The following is a 17,667-nucleotide window of genomic DNA, read 5'->3' as shown; positions in this document are numbered from 1 at the left end:
CTGCTCTGGAGGAGGTACCAAATCCCAAACCTCGCTAAGCCGCCATCTTGGCCCCTCTTCCTTGAGCGGATTTTAATATAATCACACAGTGCAAACCCATCACCACTATCTAATCCCAGGGCATTTCCACAGCCCTGTAAATAACCCTGTATTCATTAGCAGCCCCTGCCCTTCTCTCCTCCCCTCAGCTTTTGGAACCACTCACTTTCTGTTTCTATCATTTACCTACTTGGGACAGTTCTTCTTCATCTGGCTTCTTTCACTTGGTATAATGTTTTCAAGGTTCATCCATGTGGAGCATGTTTGAGAAAGCCATTCCTTCTTTATGACTGGATGGCATTCCATTACATGGCTAGGCCACATGCTGCTCATGCAGCCATCAGCTCATGGACATTCGGGCTGTTTCCACTTTCTGGCTGTTGTGAATAACGCTGCAGTGGACTTCACGTCCTCACAGGTTTTGAGGTGTACATGTTTCCAATTCTTTTGAGTATATACCCAGGCGCAGGATTGCTGGGCCATGTGATAACACTATTTAACTTCTCTGAGGTATCATCAAATTACCTTCCAAACCTCTGCAACATTTAGGCTAAATCTTGACTCCTGTGTATGCTCACAGCTCTTGGTGGGTCTTAGCCTGTGGTCCTGACAGAAGTAACTATATTTTATACTTCCTTCTTTGCAGCCCTATCTCCCTCCCAGGTTCCAGCTCTCTAAAGACAGAGATGAGGGTGAATTGATCTGGTGTTACATTTATTTTGACATCCTCAATTTTCTCATCTCTAAGATGGAGACAAATTCCTGGAATTGACAGAAAATATCACCGGAAAGTTTTGTTCAATGAAAATGTTGCCCTGGCATTGAGGGAGATGCCCAAAGAAATTATTTGCATTTCAAGACAGAAGCAAGAAAAGAAAATCCTAACAAATTTCCTTCCAAACTTAGTTGGATTTTTCTGTTTTCTGAGTAAGCTATAATTATTTGTGAACCACAAGAGCTAAGCAGCAATAATTGTTGTAAAATATGAATTTATTTTCTGCTTTTTAGTACTGCTTTCCTTCCCCACCCTCAGTTGTCCAGTGTCCCCGGGACCACCTCCTCTGCAGCCTATAGCACGTCCTGCAGCTCTTTCATTTGCTTTCACGAATTTTCTGTGTTTGAACTGTGTGAGGCATTCTGTAGTTTCTTTTTCTTTCCTAGTACTTGTGCTTCCCTCAATCTCATCTTTTCAATATCTTTTCTTCTTTTTGATTTAATTACTAAAATGTAGACATAAATGTTATTGAGACACTAAAAATGAGGACTAGAAATGGAGACAGAAGGGGTGGGGGGGACACATAAAAATAAAGCACTCAACTTGAAATTTCAGAGGATAGTGATTATTTGCCTGATGCATGTGGTGAAAATTGAATTTTTAAATTAACTTTATAAATGCTCAGTAAAAGAATGTAGAAAAGTTATCATCCAATGCCACGAAAAGACATTGAAAACATATTTCCATTAGGGCGGGACAAGGCGCCAGGGCCACCTGCAGTGGTTAGGGAGGGAATCCGTGTAGGGCCAGGAAGTGGGACGGAATCCCATTCTGAGCTCTTGACAGGATTTTGGTGTAAGTTTCCATGAAGGGGCATCGCAGAACCTCCGAACTTGTGCCCAGGCAGCTTTACTGAGCACGGCGTGGCCGGGGCGCTCCTGCTGGGCGTGGGGCACCCACCCGTGGGGTCGCAGCTTCTCGTGGGCCCGAGCCCGGGTGAGGGGGCTCCGGGCCGGGGCTGCGCGACTTGCGGGGGGAACGCCAAGCTCCGGGTGGTCCACGGGGGAAGCTTCGTCCAAGACAGAAATTGGAATTCCCCCGCAGAAGGGGCCACGCAGGGTGCAGGGGGGTCCGGCGGCTGCTCCCCTGTGGGTGGGGACGGGGCGCCCTCCCCCACGGCCGTGGCGTGCATACCAAGCTCCCGCCGCCTCCTCCCTCCGTGTCCCTGGGAGCCACGCGGCCGCCGCGAGCTCGGGTACCTGACTGGATGAAGGCGCCCAGCTCCGCGTCGCCCTCGGGCAGCAGCTGCGAGGACTCGTCCCCGGCCTCGGCCCCGTCGCCCGCCTCGCCGGCCCCCAGCAGCGGCGCCTCCACCGACGAGTACAGCCGCGCGAGCTGCTGCTTCCCCTCGGCCTGGACCAGCCGGCTGCGGAACAGCGGCGAGGACAGGGGCGCCTGAGCCGGGCCCTTGTCGGGGAGGGGCCCCCATGCGGGGTGGGTGAGGAGGGGGCAGAGACTCACCTCCAATCCCCGAGCCCAGCGCACGCAGGAGGGGTAATAGGGGAGAGGAGGGAGGGGATGGGGGAAGGAGAAAAGATAAGAAGGGGGAGGAGGAGGGGAGAGAGGAAGAGAGGGGGTAAGAGGAGAGGGGGGAGGGAAGGAGAGGCGAGGAGGTCCCCGGAACGACAGGCTGGGCCCAGGGCTCAAGGGGTCCCCAGAGCCGGTTGTCAGGGCGAATGCGCTGATGCTCTTTAAAAACCAGAAGGAGCTGGGGAGACCGGCGAGAGGACACCAGCGCTCCAAGCAAAGCGGGGATGCCGCCGCCCCCGTCCTGTTCAGACAGCGCAGCTGGCCCAGGGCTGCCCCTCGCTTGTACTTAAACCGTTTCCGGCCGCCGTCACGGGCTGGGGGCATGACCCACGGTTTTCAGCTGATCGGATGGAAGGGTCTGACTTGAAGGCGGAGTTTCCTGGCACCCTCCAGATTCTGCGCCCAAGAGCAGTGCCTCCCCCGCCGGCTCTGAGCCAGCCCCGCGTGGAGTGGACAGGCCTAACCCTACCCCGCACCCATCTCCCAACCTGTGTGACCCCGTGGAAGCGGTTCGGGGGCGCGGGGAGGGGCACACCTGGACGTTGTCCTACATAAGCAAGAAACGGGTGAGGCTGGAAGTGGGAGAGGAAAGTGCCAGATGGGGTGCCACCAACTCAGTAAGGAGCATAAATGTTTTAGAGCAATTTTTCTTAAAAAAATGAAATAAATGCACAATCCCCAGGATGAACCCAATATCAAAATTTTATATAAAGACATGATCGACAGTGCCTGGTTGAGCCACCCTAGAGTTTGGAGACAGAAAACTGTGAGTCCCTATGTGCATGCTTTTGTGTATTTTTAAATGGTAATTTCTTTCTACAACATTGACATAGTTGAGAGAATATCTAAAAACAGAAAAGTGGCATATTAAAACTCACAGCACTATTTTGAGTTTAAGTATTTTATTTATACCAGAAATGTAATTTATTATGATTTTACTTTCTAGGTTTAAATAAAAGCGAACTCACCAATAGTATTCTCAAAATCTACTTCCACAAAAATTAACCATTAAAAATACATAAAACCATGTACTTTGGAGCATGCAGTTTTCCCCTCACCTCATGCGCTAATATAGGTTGGCATGACATCAAATTGCATCAAACAGACGTGAAAATTTTTTTTAGTTGAGCAACTTAATTGAGCACGGAAAACCCGGGGGCATATGATTTGGTGAATTCTTTTAGAAAACCTTTCATTTGTTAGCATCTTCGTCTATACTAATGCAATAAATAGAAATGGCACATTTATCTAAATGGAACCCGAGTTCATCACATCACACACCCCAGGGCCAGACAGGCAGGTTACACTCTCTCCGTGGCAAAATGTCTTCAGTTTTACTTTTGAATCTCACTTTGCCAAGATTCTAAAATACTATATTAAAGAAAAATATGGCAATATAGGGCTGTGCAATGGTGCCTCAGTGGCAGAATGCTCGCCTGCCATGCCGGAGACCAGGGTTCGTTTCCCGGATCCTGCCCATGCAAAAAAAAAATTTTTTTTTAAAGGTTATATATTCCTCTTTTCTCAGACTTCTTTCTAGTAGGGAAAATAATTTCCTCATGGTGTTTACAATGGATTGGAAGGACTCCTGGAAGTGAATCCTAGATTAGGAGTCAGAGAGCTTTGCTCTGGGCAGGGAAGCAGGAAGCCATGGTATGGCTCACTTTTGTTTAATTCTAATTCCAAAATGATAACATCACTTGAAAGAGTTCCAGCGTGACCACAAGCTTTACCTGTGGGAACACAGGAATCTTCTAAGCCTAACCCTAAATCTTCCCCCAAAGCCTCTAAGGCCACAGGCTGCATTAATAAGGTGCTGGGTTTCATCTCGTGTATTCAGCTCCCGTTCACAGCCACACTTAGGGAGGCCAGCACCTTTCACTGTGGCCAGGAAACATATCTGACCATGACTCACAGTAAGAAATACTTTTTCCATCGCAACTGTGTGAGGATACGACAAGCTTAAAAATCAGCATTTTCCTTACTACATGTTATGTTTTCTTATACTTTCTACTCTACTAACTTGTATTCTTATTTCTTCTGTTTTTTCTTTCATTGATCTCATGACCCAACTCATGAGTATAAATCATATTTTGAAAAAACCCAGCTTGGAAATTTATGATGACTTGAATAATTTAGAGATTATAAGAATTATCATCATCATTAATATCATTTTCATAATCCTTTGACACTAAATAATAACCCAGTTAATTTTTTCTGTCTTACTTAAAGACGCTAGATGTATTTAGCATATACTTACTATATCACACAGGAAATAGCGACTCCGCACAGCACAGCAATGCTGAAGGCGACACACCCAACCACCAGTACTTGACTAAGAGCAGGTCTATGAGGAATCAGTGCTAAAATGGAAAGAAAAAGGTCTCATAAAATTTTGTTTTATCTGGGTCTATCAATTAATATATTTGTTTAAATATTTGTTACTCCAAAAGGGTATGGGAGAGAAGAATGAGAAATATCTTTTAAAATAGTGTTAAAAAAAAAAAAAAAAGCAATAGTGCCACTAGGTTATGCAGTCTGTGTGAGCAAATAGAACTTGAATTCACACCTAATCCCAGGTTCCTTTTTCTCATCTGCCTTCTGGACTTGGCCAAAGCTCTCTCTCGAGCTCTGGAGAGATCCTGGAGCTCTGACTCAGTATAGTAACATTGCCATCTATGCAGCAAAGGAACAGGGACATTCATTTTATGACTTAAGAATTGCCCTGGTTGCTTCAAAAGTTGTGTGGTGCCGCGATGATAGGATAGCACAGGACGCTACAGGATGGAATTCCACAAACCTTTCTCCCAGATGTCAGGTTGTAGGAGTACCACACTGTGGTTGTTCTTTGTAGGCTCATGTGTATTAGTCTTCTTAGAATCTGAAACTAAGAAAAAATAACCAGAGTCACTGTTTTTACACATTGAACAAAAGAGCAAATAGGCAAAGTAACTACATCATTCAGCCTCTTTTAAACTCTGACATGGAGGTGACTCCCCTTATCCTACACTTGGCCTTTCCCCCCTTTCTGCTTCTTCATTGTTACAGGATGAGTTCAGCTGACCAAGCGGAAAAATGCCCTGAAATGAACAACTCAATAGAAAGATTCTCTGGAGTTATGGGAAGAAGCTGGACATGAAAAAGCAAGGAATGGAAAATGCGTAATAAGAATTAGAGGGTGAATGCCCATTTCTTAGGTGGGAGCACACAGGTGTTCACCCTCTAATTCTTTCAACTTTCTAGGTGTTTTTAAACTTCTCATAATGAAATATTGGGAGGAAGCAAAGAGCATGGGTTGCAGATGGATTAGGTACAATGAGCACTCGAAATTGGTCATTGGATTCGGCAACGGTCAGGTCATCGAGACTTAGCAAAGGTGATATTATGAGCTGAATGTTTGAAGTCCTTTCCCCCATCCCTCAGAATATGACCTTATTGGAAATAGAGTTGTTGCAGATGGAATTAGTTAAAATGAGGCCTTTGATGGTCAGGTTCATGTGTCAACTTGGCCAGGTGATGGTGCCCTGTTGTCTGGCCAGGCAACACTGGCCTAACTATTACTGTGAGGACATTTCGTGGACTTAAATAATCAGTAAGTTGATTGTCATCTATGGCTGATTACATCTACAATCAACTAAGAGGAATGTCTTCTGTAATAAGAGACATTTAATCCACTCGAAGGCTTTAAAAGAAGTGATGACTTCAGCAGTCAGAAGAGAGAATTTTTGTCTCTACTTCAGCCAGCCAGCTTCTCTTGGGGAATTCATTAAAAACCTTCATTGGATAAGTGAGTTCTTGCATGAACTACCTCAGGGCTATGATTCTTGTAGAGGGAGTGTTTAAGTTCAAGGTGTAGGGGGAAGGCTACTGTTGAATGCTAAAGCTTGGTCTGCCTGTGGTTGTGCCTAAGAGTTACTTCTGGAGGACCTCTTTGTTGTTCAGATGTGGCCTCACTCTCTGTGGGCCCAACTCTGAAAGTGAAATCATTGTTTTCCCCCCTACGTGGGACATGACATCCAGGGGTGAAAGTCTCCCTGATGACGTGGGAAATGACCCCCAGGGATGAGCCTGTCTCTGGCACTGTGGGATTAACAATTCCATCCTGACCAAAAGATGTAAAAGAAGTGTAAATAATAAGGTATCAGTGGCAGAGAGAGTTCAAATAGAGTCAAGAGGCTACTCTGGAGGTTGTTCTTACGCAAGCTACAGTTAGACATTGCTGCCAATCATAACTTGCCAAACCCCAATCAAAACCATTCCTACCAATCCTAAAGAACACCTGGGGCATTATATAAGATTCTAAAAAAACCAAACGAACAAATAAAAAAGCAATCTTCATCGGAGTTTACAGCTTGCAGCTTGTAAATCCTTTCGAAATGTGGACTCCTGCGTCCTTACAGTTGCATGAGACACTTTTGTAAAATCTTATAATATTACAACTATCTCCTGTTGGTTCTGTTCCCTGGAGAACTAATACAAGGTCCTTTATCAAATAAGACCATGTTCTTATAAGAAGAGGAGAAGCAACACAGAGACAGAGAACCCCAGGGGAGAAAGCCATGTGGAGAGGGAGGCAGGCCTGAGTTACTCGGGCACAAGAAGCCCAGGCCCGATGGCTACCACCCGAGGGCAGCTCGAGGCGAGGAAGCATCCCCTCCAGTCCCTGGGAAGAACAGAGCCTGCCAGCACCTTGATTTCAGGCTTCTGGCCTCAAGAACTGTGAGAGAACAAATTTCGGTCGCTTTAAGCTCCCCAGTTTGTGATAATTTGTTAGCAGTTCTGAGAAACCAAGACAGGTGGTTTGGTGGGGATGCAAGCGTGACTGAAACAGGTTCAAGAGAGAACTGGAAGGCAGCAAGCTTTGAGAACTCTTTTGAGGAGCTTTGCTGTAAAGTGGAACAGAGAATGGGAACCAACCCTGAAGGAGCTGAGGGATCCAGAGACAGGTTTTGTTTTTGAAGATGGGAAAGTGGCCAGTGTGTCTGTTCGAAAATGAGAATGATTTTAAATTAAAATCACATTAATAGCCCTTCCATCTATTTAGGGCTTCTGTGAAAAAAAAAGAAAAAGAAAAAAAAAAAAAAGAAAAAATCACATTAATAGTCTAGGGAAGGGAGTGAGAGCTGCCAGGCAGTGTCACCAGGGTGGCCTGAGTGCGGGGGGCAGGCCTGGGAGGTGCTTGGCCTCGGCATGGCGAGCTTTGAGTTTGCAGGAAAGAAGGCAGCGAGTGTGGAGAGAGGGGCAGGCCAACAGGAGGCTGGGTTAATAAACGCTCTATTAACTTTTTCATTTTATTGGTGAAGGAGAAAGCCAGGTCATCTCCGGAGAGTGAGGCTGGGATAGAGTGTTGGGATATTTTGAGGACTGAGGACATAAGATAAAGAGTCACTAAGCAGAATGGGAGAATAAGTGGACTCAGGAAATGGAGGAATATACTTGTGGTAGTTAGATTCAGGTGTCAATTTAGCTAGATGAAGGTGCCTAGTTCTATTGCTGTGGACATGAGCCAATGGCCTGTGAACCTCATCTGTTGTTGATTATATCTGCAGTCGGCTAGGAGGTGTGCCTGCTGTAATGAATGATGTTTGACTTAATTGGCTGGTGCTTACATGAGAGACTCAAGGTAGCACAGCCCAAGCAGCTCAGCATACCTCATTTCAGCACTCACAGCTCAGGCCAGGCCTTTGGAGATACAGAAAAAAATTACCCTAGGGAAAGTTGTTGGAACCCAGAGGCCTGGAGAGAAGGCCAGCAGAGATTACCCTGTGCCTTCCCTCATAAGAAAGAACCTCAGTTGAAAGTTAGCTGCCTTTCCTCTGAAGAACTAATGAAATAAATCCCCTTTTATTAAAAGCCAATCCATCTCTGGTGTGTTGCATTCCAGCAGCTAGCACAATAGAACAATACCGTTTATAAAATTTCTTAGACTTGAATTGCTGGGTCAAAAAGCAGATATGTTCTTAAAAGTCAACAGGAGTGGTGTTGGTTGGGGATTAGCAAACCATGGCAATGAACACTACCTAACTGAAGTTTGCATAGGAGCAGCCTCCAGAATAGTCTCTTGACTCCATTTGACCTCTCTTGGCCAATTGATGCCTTATTTCATTGCACTTTTTTCCCCCTTTTTTGTCAGGCAGGTGTTGCTGATCCCATAGTGCCTGGGCCAGGCTCATCCCTGGGAGTCACATCCCATGTTGTCAGGGAGACTTTCACCCCTGGATGTCATGTCCCACATAGGGGGAGGATAATGATTTCACTTGCAGAGTTGGACTTAGGGAGACCACATCTGAGCAACAAAAGAGGCTCCTGGAAGCAACCCTTAGGCCTCGTTATGGGTAGTCTTAGCTTCTTCCCTACCAAAATAAGTGTCATAAGGGCTAGGGCTAGAACTGAGACTCTACAGAGGTTTCATCACTAAGTTTGCCTTCCTGGAAACTATAATTCCCAGAGGGTTCCTGGGTCAGATAAATCCTGAAGCCCAGAGGGATCAGCCTCTCCAAGATTTTCGGTTGATTGTATCTCCTTATCTGTTAGTGTGGACACCCCTTCTCAACATGAAAAGGTCAGAACAGGCATTGCTTAAAGATCCCTGTAGATTGGGAGAGGGATCAGAGCAGAAGAAGGAGGTGAGACAGAGAAAATAAGATTTAACAAACCAGTGTGACTGCTGAATCTCCATATTAATATTCTCTCTAGCCTGTTTTGGAGCAGCTGGAAGGAAAAATCTGAAATGGTGGAATGCTTGCACATGACAAACTGTGGGATCTGTCCTGTAACCACTTGTTGAAATGTGCTTTGAAAATGATTGCTTTTTCTTTCTTTGCTTTGTATCTATATTTTATAATGAAAAACATTTAAAAAGTAAATGTATTGCTCTTATATTTTTTAAAGTAGCCAGTCACCCTCTATAAAGGTTGTGCTTGTTCCTGGTCTACAAACAAGATATGAGAGTCTATTTCCCTGCTCCTTTGCCGACACAGTTTGTAATGAAACGTTTTCATCACTTTCAGTGTGATGCAGAAATTATGATGGAGTTTCAACATGTATGTCTTTTACTATAAGTGTGGTGAGCGCCGTTCCATATGATCGAGAGCTAAGGGTTACAGAAGAGAACTAGAGTCTTCCAGAATCTGATCAGACACACAATTCTATTCCCTGTCTCTGTGTCAGAACCTACACTTGGGACCCAAAGCTCATGGGTGGCGGAGGTCTCAGCAAACCTCTAGGACAATCTCACAAACAAGTTAGTGTCAAAGTAAGCACAAGAGTGAAGGTCTTATGACACCTGGCTAGGACATGTACTCTGGGCTCGGGGCGGGGGGGGTGTGAAGGGCAAGGGAGATACTCACGGCTGAGCTTTGGGAAGGCGAACAAAGCATCTGAGGCGGGTGGGGAGGTGAGGAGCTGTGGCTGCCCTGTAGTAGGTACTAAGCAAATGTGCAGAGAAGAAAGAAGGACCCTTTGGGGTGAGAGGCCAGCAAGACACAATGGCGGCCTTCTGGTTCAGAAGATCGTAATGGAGGCATATAAGACTTAATGTCTCAAGTGATCTTGAGGGGGTTCCAAAAGAAAAAACTATCAGTGAGGAGAAACAACTAGAATACTTGTCACAGGAAGGCTGCGTGTGACTGTGTGTTTTGTAAACTGCACAAAGGGGATCTCAAATTCAGTGGGTGCTTTGGAGCGGTGCCGCTGAGCCCAGGAGCTGTGCTACAGTCTCCTCAGCCCTGCGGGGTGCCGTCACTAATCTAACCATTCAAAGGGGAGCACCCTGGCGCCCTCTGCAGCCACACAACATGACAACTCTGGGAATGTCGGTGGGTTCTCACCCATTCTCCCAAGGCCCCTGACTTACCGTGATGACTCACGAATGGCGTGGTTGTAGTAGAAGTCTGAACTACAAGGTCATGGGAAAGGATCAGAGAAAAGAGATTTAAGATAGACTTAGGAAAATAGGAAATAACTTTTTATTAGACAAGGGGACCTAACCTGTAGATTCCAAATAGCTAAGATGGGAAAGGTTGTTTACATCTATATCAATGCCTAGTAGAAACAATAGACTGAATTTGTGGAAACATGATATTCTATTGGCATCCAGTGTTTCCATTCACGATTATGGACTGTTAAGAATGGAAAGCATTTGGTTTCTGGCCTGCTTTTGCAATCACACTACTTGGGAATTCTCCTCCTGGGTTAAGAACCTGGAGAAATTTAGAGCAGATTTGAAGAGAGCTGTGCTCTTATCAGAAGATCCAGCGCCAGGAGAGCCCAACGGCAAGGGGCTTTCCTCACACACAAATTAGATTGTATTATATTGTGCAGGTTACATTTCCCTTGTATGGGATTGAGATGGTTTATAAATGCCACATATCACCACAAAGGGTGTCTGCCTGCTTTATAGATTGTCAGGGTTGTTTTCTGTGTTTTGTGATAAACAGTACCAGCTCTTAAATTAAAAAGCAATGGACAGAGAACAAAACATTGTAAAGAAAGTTTCCCATTTCCATCTGTGTCTGAGCTCAAAAACATGTGCATCCAAGGTGCACGGGTGGTTCAGTGGTGGAAGGCTCACCTTCCATGAGGGAGACCTGGGTTTGATTCCCGAACCATGCACCCAAAAACAAAACAAAAACATGTGCATGTGCATCCAATTACAAGTCTAAGGTAACGTTCAAAAGACCTGGATGGAATAGAGGTTTATATATGCCAACAAAAGGGAAAGGAAAGGGAAGAAAGCAGTAATCTCTGCAGAGAACGTACAGCTTACAGAGATGGAAGAATATAGTATTTAATTTCTGAGCTAATGCTTATTTAATTATTATAATTAATGGCATGGATCACGCTGCTAACAAATATACACACAAGTATAATTCACTTAGCAGATAAAAGGCCACCAACTATAATTTTCATTGCACTGACGTAAGACAATGACTTACCTGTGTAAACGAAGATATTTCTCAGAGTTCGCCGAGTTCCTCTAGTGGATGTGTGGTGTGGTCTGCTGCTGTGGTGTCTTGCCACTGCCCACTGCTTGTTACCTTGAAAAGAAAACTTGTAATGGTTTTAGTAATTACCCCCTTTCCCCTGAAACAGCTTTTGACCCCCTGAAACAACTAAAATCAGTGGTTGAAGTTACCCATGAAGTCTGGTTTGAACTCACCTGGATGAGGCCCGCATAAATGAAGTGGGCATTCCATTAAAAACAAAAACAAAAAGGTTAGAGAACTTTGAACCTTGTCTCTCATTCTAATAGCTCAGGTCTTTTATTCTGTGGGCAAAAGGAAAACTTCACCGTGGCCCAGCATCTGCTCTGTTGTCACCCGAGGAACCTAGAAACGCTGCTCTCTACAGAATGTTGGGGCTCCATGGAGCAGGCCTGTGTGAGGTCACTGCGGGGCCCTGTGGAATGTCCCCCCGTGGGCAGCTGCGAGGGAGGGGAGCACAGCTGGATGGAGTGAAGCTTACCAGGGCCAGCGCAAAAAAGGCAGGTCCCGGACCTCTGGGGTTACAGATCAGGGAGGAGGCACAGAGGCGTCACCACAATTTCCCGGGAACCTCCCAAGAAGCAAACAGACGGCAGCAGCACACGGAACGCGGTGGGTGGCAGGTAGGCAGTCACAATGACTGGACTTTAACCCCACCTCTCACTTCCGAGGTGACTGAGCTCGGACACGGAACCTCTCTGATCTGCAGCTTTCTTGTCTGTAAAATGGGAGGAAGAAATGGTACCTTCCTCAGATGGCTACAGTGGTGGTTAAATAATACAATCCTTACGAAGCTCATATTGGTGCTGAGAAGATGTTAGTCTTTACATGATATGGGATAGTAACGATACTGGCAGAAAAGCAACTTTGTGCACCTCAAACCTAATGTAATGATCAGAAACCCAGACTCAAGTGGCTGCCCCCCAAAGTTTCTTCAAAGGAGACTAATGGAATCATCTCAAAGTGTGGAAATGGGATTGAAAAGAGCATGGTAGAAGATTACCAGCCCTTGTGCTTGTCCTTGCTCCATCCAGCAGCTCTCACTACTATACAAGACGAGGTTCTGATTTACCTCTCCTAAGAACAATTACAAGGTAACAGGTCAGCAGATCTTTAGATGCCTCTGAAGCCCCTTGGAAGTAGGAACGGCTCCACCTGCCCTATATCCCAGAGGCAGCCACCCCTTCTGCACCTGTGGTGGGGGCAGGCCAGGTCCTCCAGGCAGTGGGATGGGACCAGCTTCTCACAGCATTTTAATGCCCTCCCCACCCCTGCTCCTGTCTTCCTCCCATCTCACTATGCCTGGGCATGACCCATGTAAGAGTTTAATTCTCCCTTTCTCTGCCCTGCAATCTCAGGATTTTCTCTGATCAAATCCATCCAAAGTGTAGATCCTGCTGTCTTTGGACTTGGTTTTGGGCTCTAAGTCTCCCCGTGTGCACTGCAGCCATGGACTTGGTTGCAGGTGGCTCTGTCTCCTTATTTGCTTATTGGATTTAGTTTTCTTGGACTGAGTTTTGGGTTGTCAACCTGCCAGGCACTGATGTCCTTGGATCTGGTTTGTCCCCCATGGACAAGTCTCTCTTTTGATGTGATTTTGGAATGTGAAATTCAGCTTGAGCTCAGATGCCCTAAGATTTGAGGTCATCTGCCCACGGGTACAGTTGTCTCTGGAGCTGATTTGGACTTCAGCACCCCAAGGATATGTCAACTTTGTCCTCAGTTTTGGACCATCAGTGGCCCATGGGCACTGTCCATAGAAATGCAGGCCATGTGTTTAAGTCGATTTGTAAATTCATAGCAGCATTCCATGTTTGACTTTAAATGTGTAGCATGTGCAAGTCTCTTCTGAGCAATAGCTTACTGATTAGATTTCTGTCATTTCCACAGTTCCATCCTACAAGAACACATTGTTATGCCTCTGGTCAGTTTTTATGTGTCTAGACTATTTCAGAAATAACAACCAAAAAACTGATAATAACCTCACAAAAGCTAATACAGAGAGGGATTTTAATTTATGTATAAATAAAATATTTACATGCATCACCATAGAAAGGCAGTGACACAGCTATTCACTTAGCGCTAATTTTAACCTGTAAATATCCTTCTAAATTGGAAATTGTGTCAAAAAATCTTGCATCCCTGGTGCTTTAGGAAGTTCTCACTGCCTGTCTGCCTTCAGCTGCTGTAGCCACCACATGCCTCGCCCTGTGCCCGCTCCAGCCTAGAGGGGGATCTCACACAATAAGGTATAAACATAGACATGGCCTCATGTTTGACACATTCACATGGTGAAGCATGAGCTGCCGTCCCAGGCATGACACCCTGGGTCACCTTAGGGTGTGTGTGTCACAATCAAATGCCCCAAACCCCATGCCATCCTGGGAATACAGAAGCCTGAGGGCCTGTGGAGGTGATTGCATTTCTGGCTGTGTGCTAAGGGCTTTCCTGTGAGTGGTTATTTCTCATTTTATCCATCCAGTGGTGAGGTGCTGGGGATTGACTCATGCCCACCCCCCCCCAAGATACGTCCAAGTTCTACTCTCCAGTCCTGTAGGTGTGGGCCATTTGAAAATAAGACCTTTGAAGATACTATTATTATTTAAGTGTTGTTCACTTGTCATACTGTCTTTGAAGATCCTGACCCCACTCAGGAGAAGAAGACTGCCAGGAACACGACTAGACGTATGTTTGGGGCACATAAGAAGTTCCCCCTGCTTCAAGTATTTAGAAATTAGACTTCGGATTTCCCAGGGAGTTCAACTAACCTATCCCATAGTCGGCCACAGAGCTGACATGGAACCGTCCTCTCCGTACATTCCCCAGGGCTGACAGATGTCATTTGATATCCCGGAAAGAAGGGAGACTCCTTTTGAGTGGACAACCAGCTGCATCTACCAGTTATTTTTGTCAATTTTATTCGCAGGAAGCTTTTTGGAATGACATATTGCTATATACATTTTGCCATTCTATTTCTCATTAAGATATTGATGGTAGTCAGAATGTTTGCTATCTTCTAAGCATTCTAGGCATTTGCTCACAAATTAGTTTCATTTTGCAATGTAGATAATCAAACTGTGAAGAATTATACATAATTTTAATATAATTTATATTTAAAATTATTTTGTATTTTATTTCATTAGCTAAAACTCTGAAGGAATATTGATTATGCAAAGCACTATTTGGTATCTTTACTGGATTGAAAGTATTATGTGTTGTGGGGCGCACCAAAAGAGAAACCACACAAGTCAAAGCAATTTGCAAGCCAATTAGGAGTCTTTATTAGCCGCCTGGCGACTGCCTCAGAAACTCAAGAAGGAGGAATCAGAGAGCAGCCCTGAGGAGTTCTCAAGGGCGCCTTATAAAGGTAAAAACCACAAGCGTATCCACAGAAGCAGGAAAAAGGACATTATCTTTTTGAGCCACATCTTTGTTTGCAGCTGTAAGCAAGCAATCTTATCTACAGAAGCAGAGAAATGCCCTTTGCTCTTGCACAATACATCCATTCTTTTAGTTTCTTAACAATGATTATTGCTCAATTTTTAACTCTTGGGAACTTCCCGCCCTGGATCTTGTGACTCTGGATACCTTCTTCTTGCTAGGGCCTGATTTATTGCCTGATTTATTGCTCCTGACCCCCCACATTATATACCCCAGAAAAGCCATCTTGATTCCATCTTGTGGCGGGTTGCTTTTTTTTCTTTCTTTTTTCTTTCCCGTGTTCCCATCCATACACTCCCATGGGCTCCGCATCTCTGCGCCAGGCTCCCACTTTCTGCCTCTCAGGTCCTTGGCCTCTGCAAGCAGGGCTGCCACATGTGGTGCAGAAGGCTCTCCCAGGTCATTTGCACTACCAAATAGCCGCCTCAGTCGCCCTCCTCTCCCTTCTCTAACCTTTCTGTGGAACAGGGCTGATCTGGAGCTACTCTAGCAGGCAATCTTCCCTGAAGTCTCATTCTCTATTGTTGAATAATATTCCATTGTATGCATAGACCACATAACTTATCCATTCATTAGCGGACAGACATTTGAGCTGTTTCCATTTTTGGCCATTTATTATTAATGCTGCTATAAATATTCATTTAGAATTTTTTGTGTGGACATATATATTCATTTCTCTTAGACACAGAAACTGAGGAATGAGATTCCTGGGTCATATGGAAACTCTATGCTTAACCTTTTGAGGAATATATCAGTGATTTTTATTTTAAAATATTCTTGTTTTTCCTTTTTTTCAAATGTAAGGATATAGAACTATAAATTTCTCACTATGTGCTACTCAAAATCATTTCTAACTATGTGCTGTTTTAGGTGTATCATGTAACGCTTGATATATTTATTAAAATTATCATTCACTTCAAAATCATTTCTAAATTCACTTGCAATTTCTTCTTAGAAAAATGGCTATGGAAGTATGCTGTGAATTTCCCAATGCATATCGTAGAGGTCAGGGAGGAGCTCTCAGAGGATGTGACCTGGTTGCTGAAACCAGAATGAGGAGAAGAAGGGCACGGGGTCAATCCAGGCAAGTCTTCTCTCCACGAGTCCCTTAAGAACTGCAGATATGTGCATTTGCTCTTCACTGTTCCTTGCATTTCCATGTTTCTGTCCTGAATGATTCTGCCAGAAGAAGTAACCTTACTATTTATTTTAGTAGAGGTCCACTGGTACAAATTCCCCCACCTTTTGGTTTTTATCTTTATTTCATCTTTTTTTCTTAATTTTTTTTTTTTAGGTGCATGGTCTGGGAATTGAACCTGGATCTCCCACCTGGAAGGCAGATATTCGACCACTGAGCCCATATTTCATCTTTACTTTTGAAGTAAACTTTTGCTGGGTAAAGAATTCTGAATTGTTTTAGCAAATTGTTCCAGTTTTCATACACTGGTCCTAAGGACATATGCCACAACTGAATACTTTTGCTCTGCGCCTGTGAGGACTATAACACGGCACTGCACTCTAATCTGCTGTTAAAATCAGTGTCAGAGAGTTACAGCTACCCAGTAAAGAGGAATAATTCTTTCTAAATTTCTTTGCAGTGATGCAAAAAGGACAAATTTATTTTTTTGCAATCTGATCTGATTATATAGTTTGAACCTATTTAATCTTTTGGATATTTTCTTGACTTAATTCTTTAACTACTTGAAGGGTAATTTGCAAGACTTCTACTAACCTTTAAAAAATATTAGTTTCAAAATCATAAAATAGATGGGGGTGAGAATGGAGGCTGGAGGAGGCAGTGACATTTATATTGTAAATGAAAATTTCCCTACTCTTAGAATGAAAAGCATTCCTAAAATTTATCATTTTTAGCAAAACTACTCATACTCGATTAGGTACACAAAATTCATCTTTAACTGTTTGAGAAAAGTACAATACAAGTCTGTTCAGAAGAATCATCATCCCTTGGTGAGAAAATTCAGTGTATGTTTTCAGAATGCCTATTTCTCTGTGAAATAGAAGAATCACTAAAGGAAAAGATAGTTTAATTCAAAGGAATTACTATGCAATGATAGATGCTGAAAAATTTATGTTTGTTACAGTATATTCACAAATGAAATATTAGTGCAAGTTTTGAGAGGTATTAAGATGAATTCTTTTGGAAACTTACAGTAATGCTTCAATGTATCAACAGTGCCTTGTTGTAAAGTAGTATTTTAAGTCTAGAATTCACCATTTTACTGATATATTTTTTCATTATGATATAGACTTGCAAATTATTGTATTAGTTTTATTAAATGTTTGCATTTTAATCCAATAGACAAAAATGAGGCTCGTGTTATTGTGAACTGGAAGGAAGGTGATCCTTGTTTAAAAACGGCAGATAATCTGGCAAAATTGATTTCTGGCTTTAGATGGAAGGCAGATTTTAAAAGCCATGAACTTGGATATTTAGCAGAAGAGATTTCCAAATTAAATGTGGAAGGTGCAGCCTGGTTTCTCCTCACAGCTTATAAGTGAAATGCATGAGGAAAGAGATAAGCTGAGAACTTAACTCTCGGGTACAAAGAAACCAGAAATTGATGTTCTAGAAAATTCTGGGCTTCTAGGAAGTGACAACCCAGAAAATGGCGCCCCACATGAGGATTTAACCAAATGTGGAACCAGTCAGCCATTAAAAAAAAAAAGCCAGGATTGGAAATGGAGTTATCCCGGAAGGATTTATGGAAACTCCTGCTGTCTGATGGGCATGATCCTTGCTTGCTACATTGAAACCCAACAAGAATACTGTGGATCCTGTATAAAAGGAACCACTGCTAGTCTCAACAGGAGGGCTCAGAAAAGAGACATGTGAAGGTAAAATAACTTCAGAGGCAAAACCATGGAGGCTGGGGTCTG

At 44.0% G+C, this 17,667-nt stretch overlaps 1 protein-coding gene and 1 long non-coding RNA gene across 3 annotated transcripts; one reads left to right on the top strand and one right to left on the bottom strand.

The window, feature by feature from the left end:
* Window positions 1–406: 406 nt before the first annotated feature.
* On the bottom strand, window positions 407–11,721 carry C16H19orf18 (chromosome 16 C19orf18 homolog). Of its 2 annotated transcripts, none has more exons than XM_077130540.1 (7): window positions 11,637–11,716; window positions 11,281–11,382; window positions 10,200–10,241; window positions 5,145–5,231; window positions 4,605–4,707; window positions 2,014–2,180; window positions 407–1,259 (listed from the first exon to the last, which is right to left on the bottom strand). In XM_077130540.1, exons 1-7 carry the CDS (start codon window positions 11,647–11,649, stop codon window positions 1,141–1,143), a joined length of 633 nt encoding a protein of 210 aa, XP_076986655.1. In that variant the 5' UTR covers window positions 11,650–11,716; the 3' UTR covers window positions 407–1,140. The 2 variants fall into 2 exon arrangements, with proteins under 2 accessions (XP_076986655.1, XP_076986654.1); XM_077130539.1 differs by having other exon boundaries at window positions 416–1,259; window positions 11,505–11,721.
* On the top strand, window positions 11,554–16,173 carry LOC143658515 (uncharacterized). Its single transcript, XR_013163232.1, has 3 exons — window positions 11,554–11,951; window positions 15,725–15,853; window positions 16,064–16,173. It is a non-coding gene; the product is annotated as an uncharacterized LOC143658515 (long non-coding RNA).
* Window positions 16,174–17,667: the final 1,494 nt, after the last annotated feature.

The sequence above is a fragment of the Tamandua tetradactyla genome, chromosome 16 (genome assembly GCF_023851605.1).
Source record: "Tamandua tetradactyla isolate mTamTet1 chromosome 16, mTamTet1.pri, whole genome shotgun sequence".
Classification (NCBI taxonomy): Eukaryota; Metazoa; Chordata; class Mammalia; order Pilosa; family Myrmecophagidae; genus Tamandua; species Tamandua tetradactyla.
This window is presented reverse-complemented; position numbering and strand designations above follow the sequence as displayed.

Bases quoted from the DNA above. Each gene is read 5' to 3' on its own strand.
- C16H19orf18 (XM_077130539.1), bottom strand. From the start codon at position 11,589: ATGAGAGACAAGGTTCAAAGTTCTCTAACCTTTTTGTTTTTGTTTTTA. The intron at 11,383-11,504 runs GTGAGTTCAAAC...TTTCTTTTCAAG, and splicing joins TTTATGCGGGCCTCATCCAG to GTAACAAGCAGTGGGCAGTG. The intron at 10,242-11,280 runs GTAAGTCATTGT...ATGACCTTGTAG, and splicing joins AAATATCTTCGTTTACACAG to TTCAGACTTCTACTACAACC.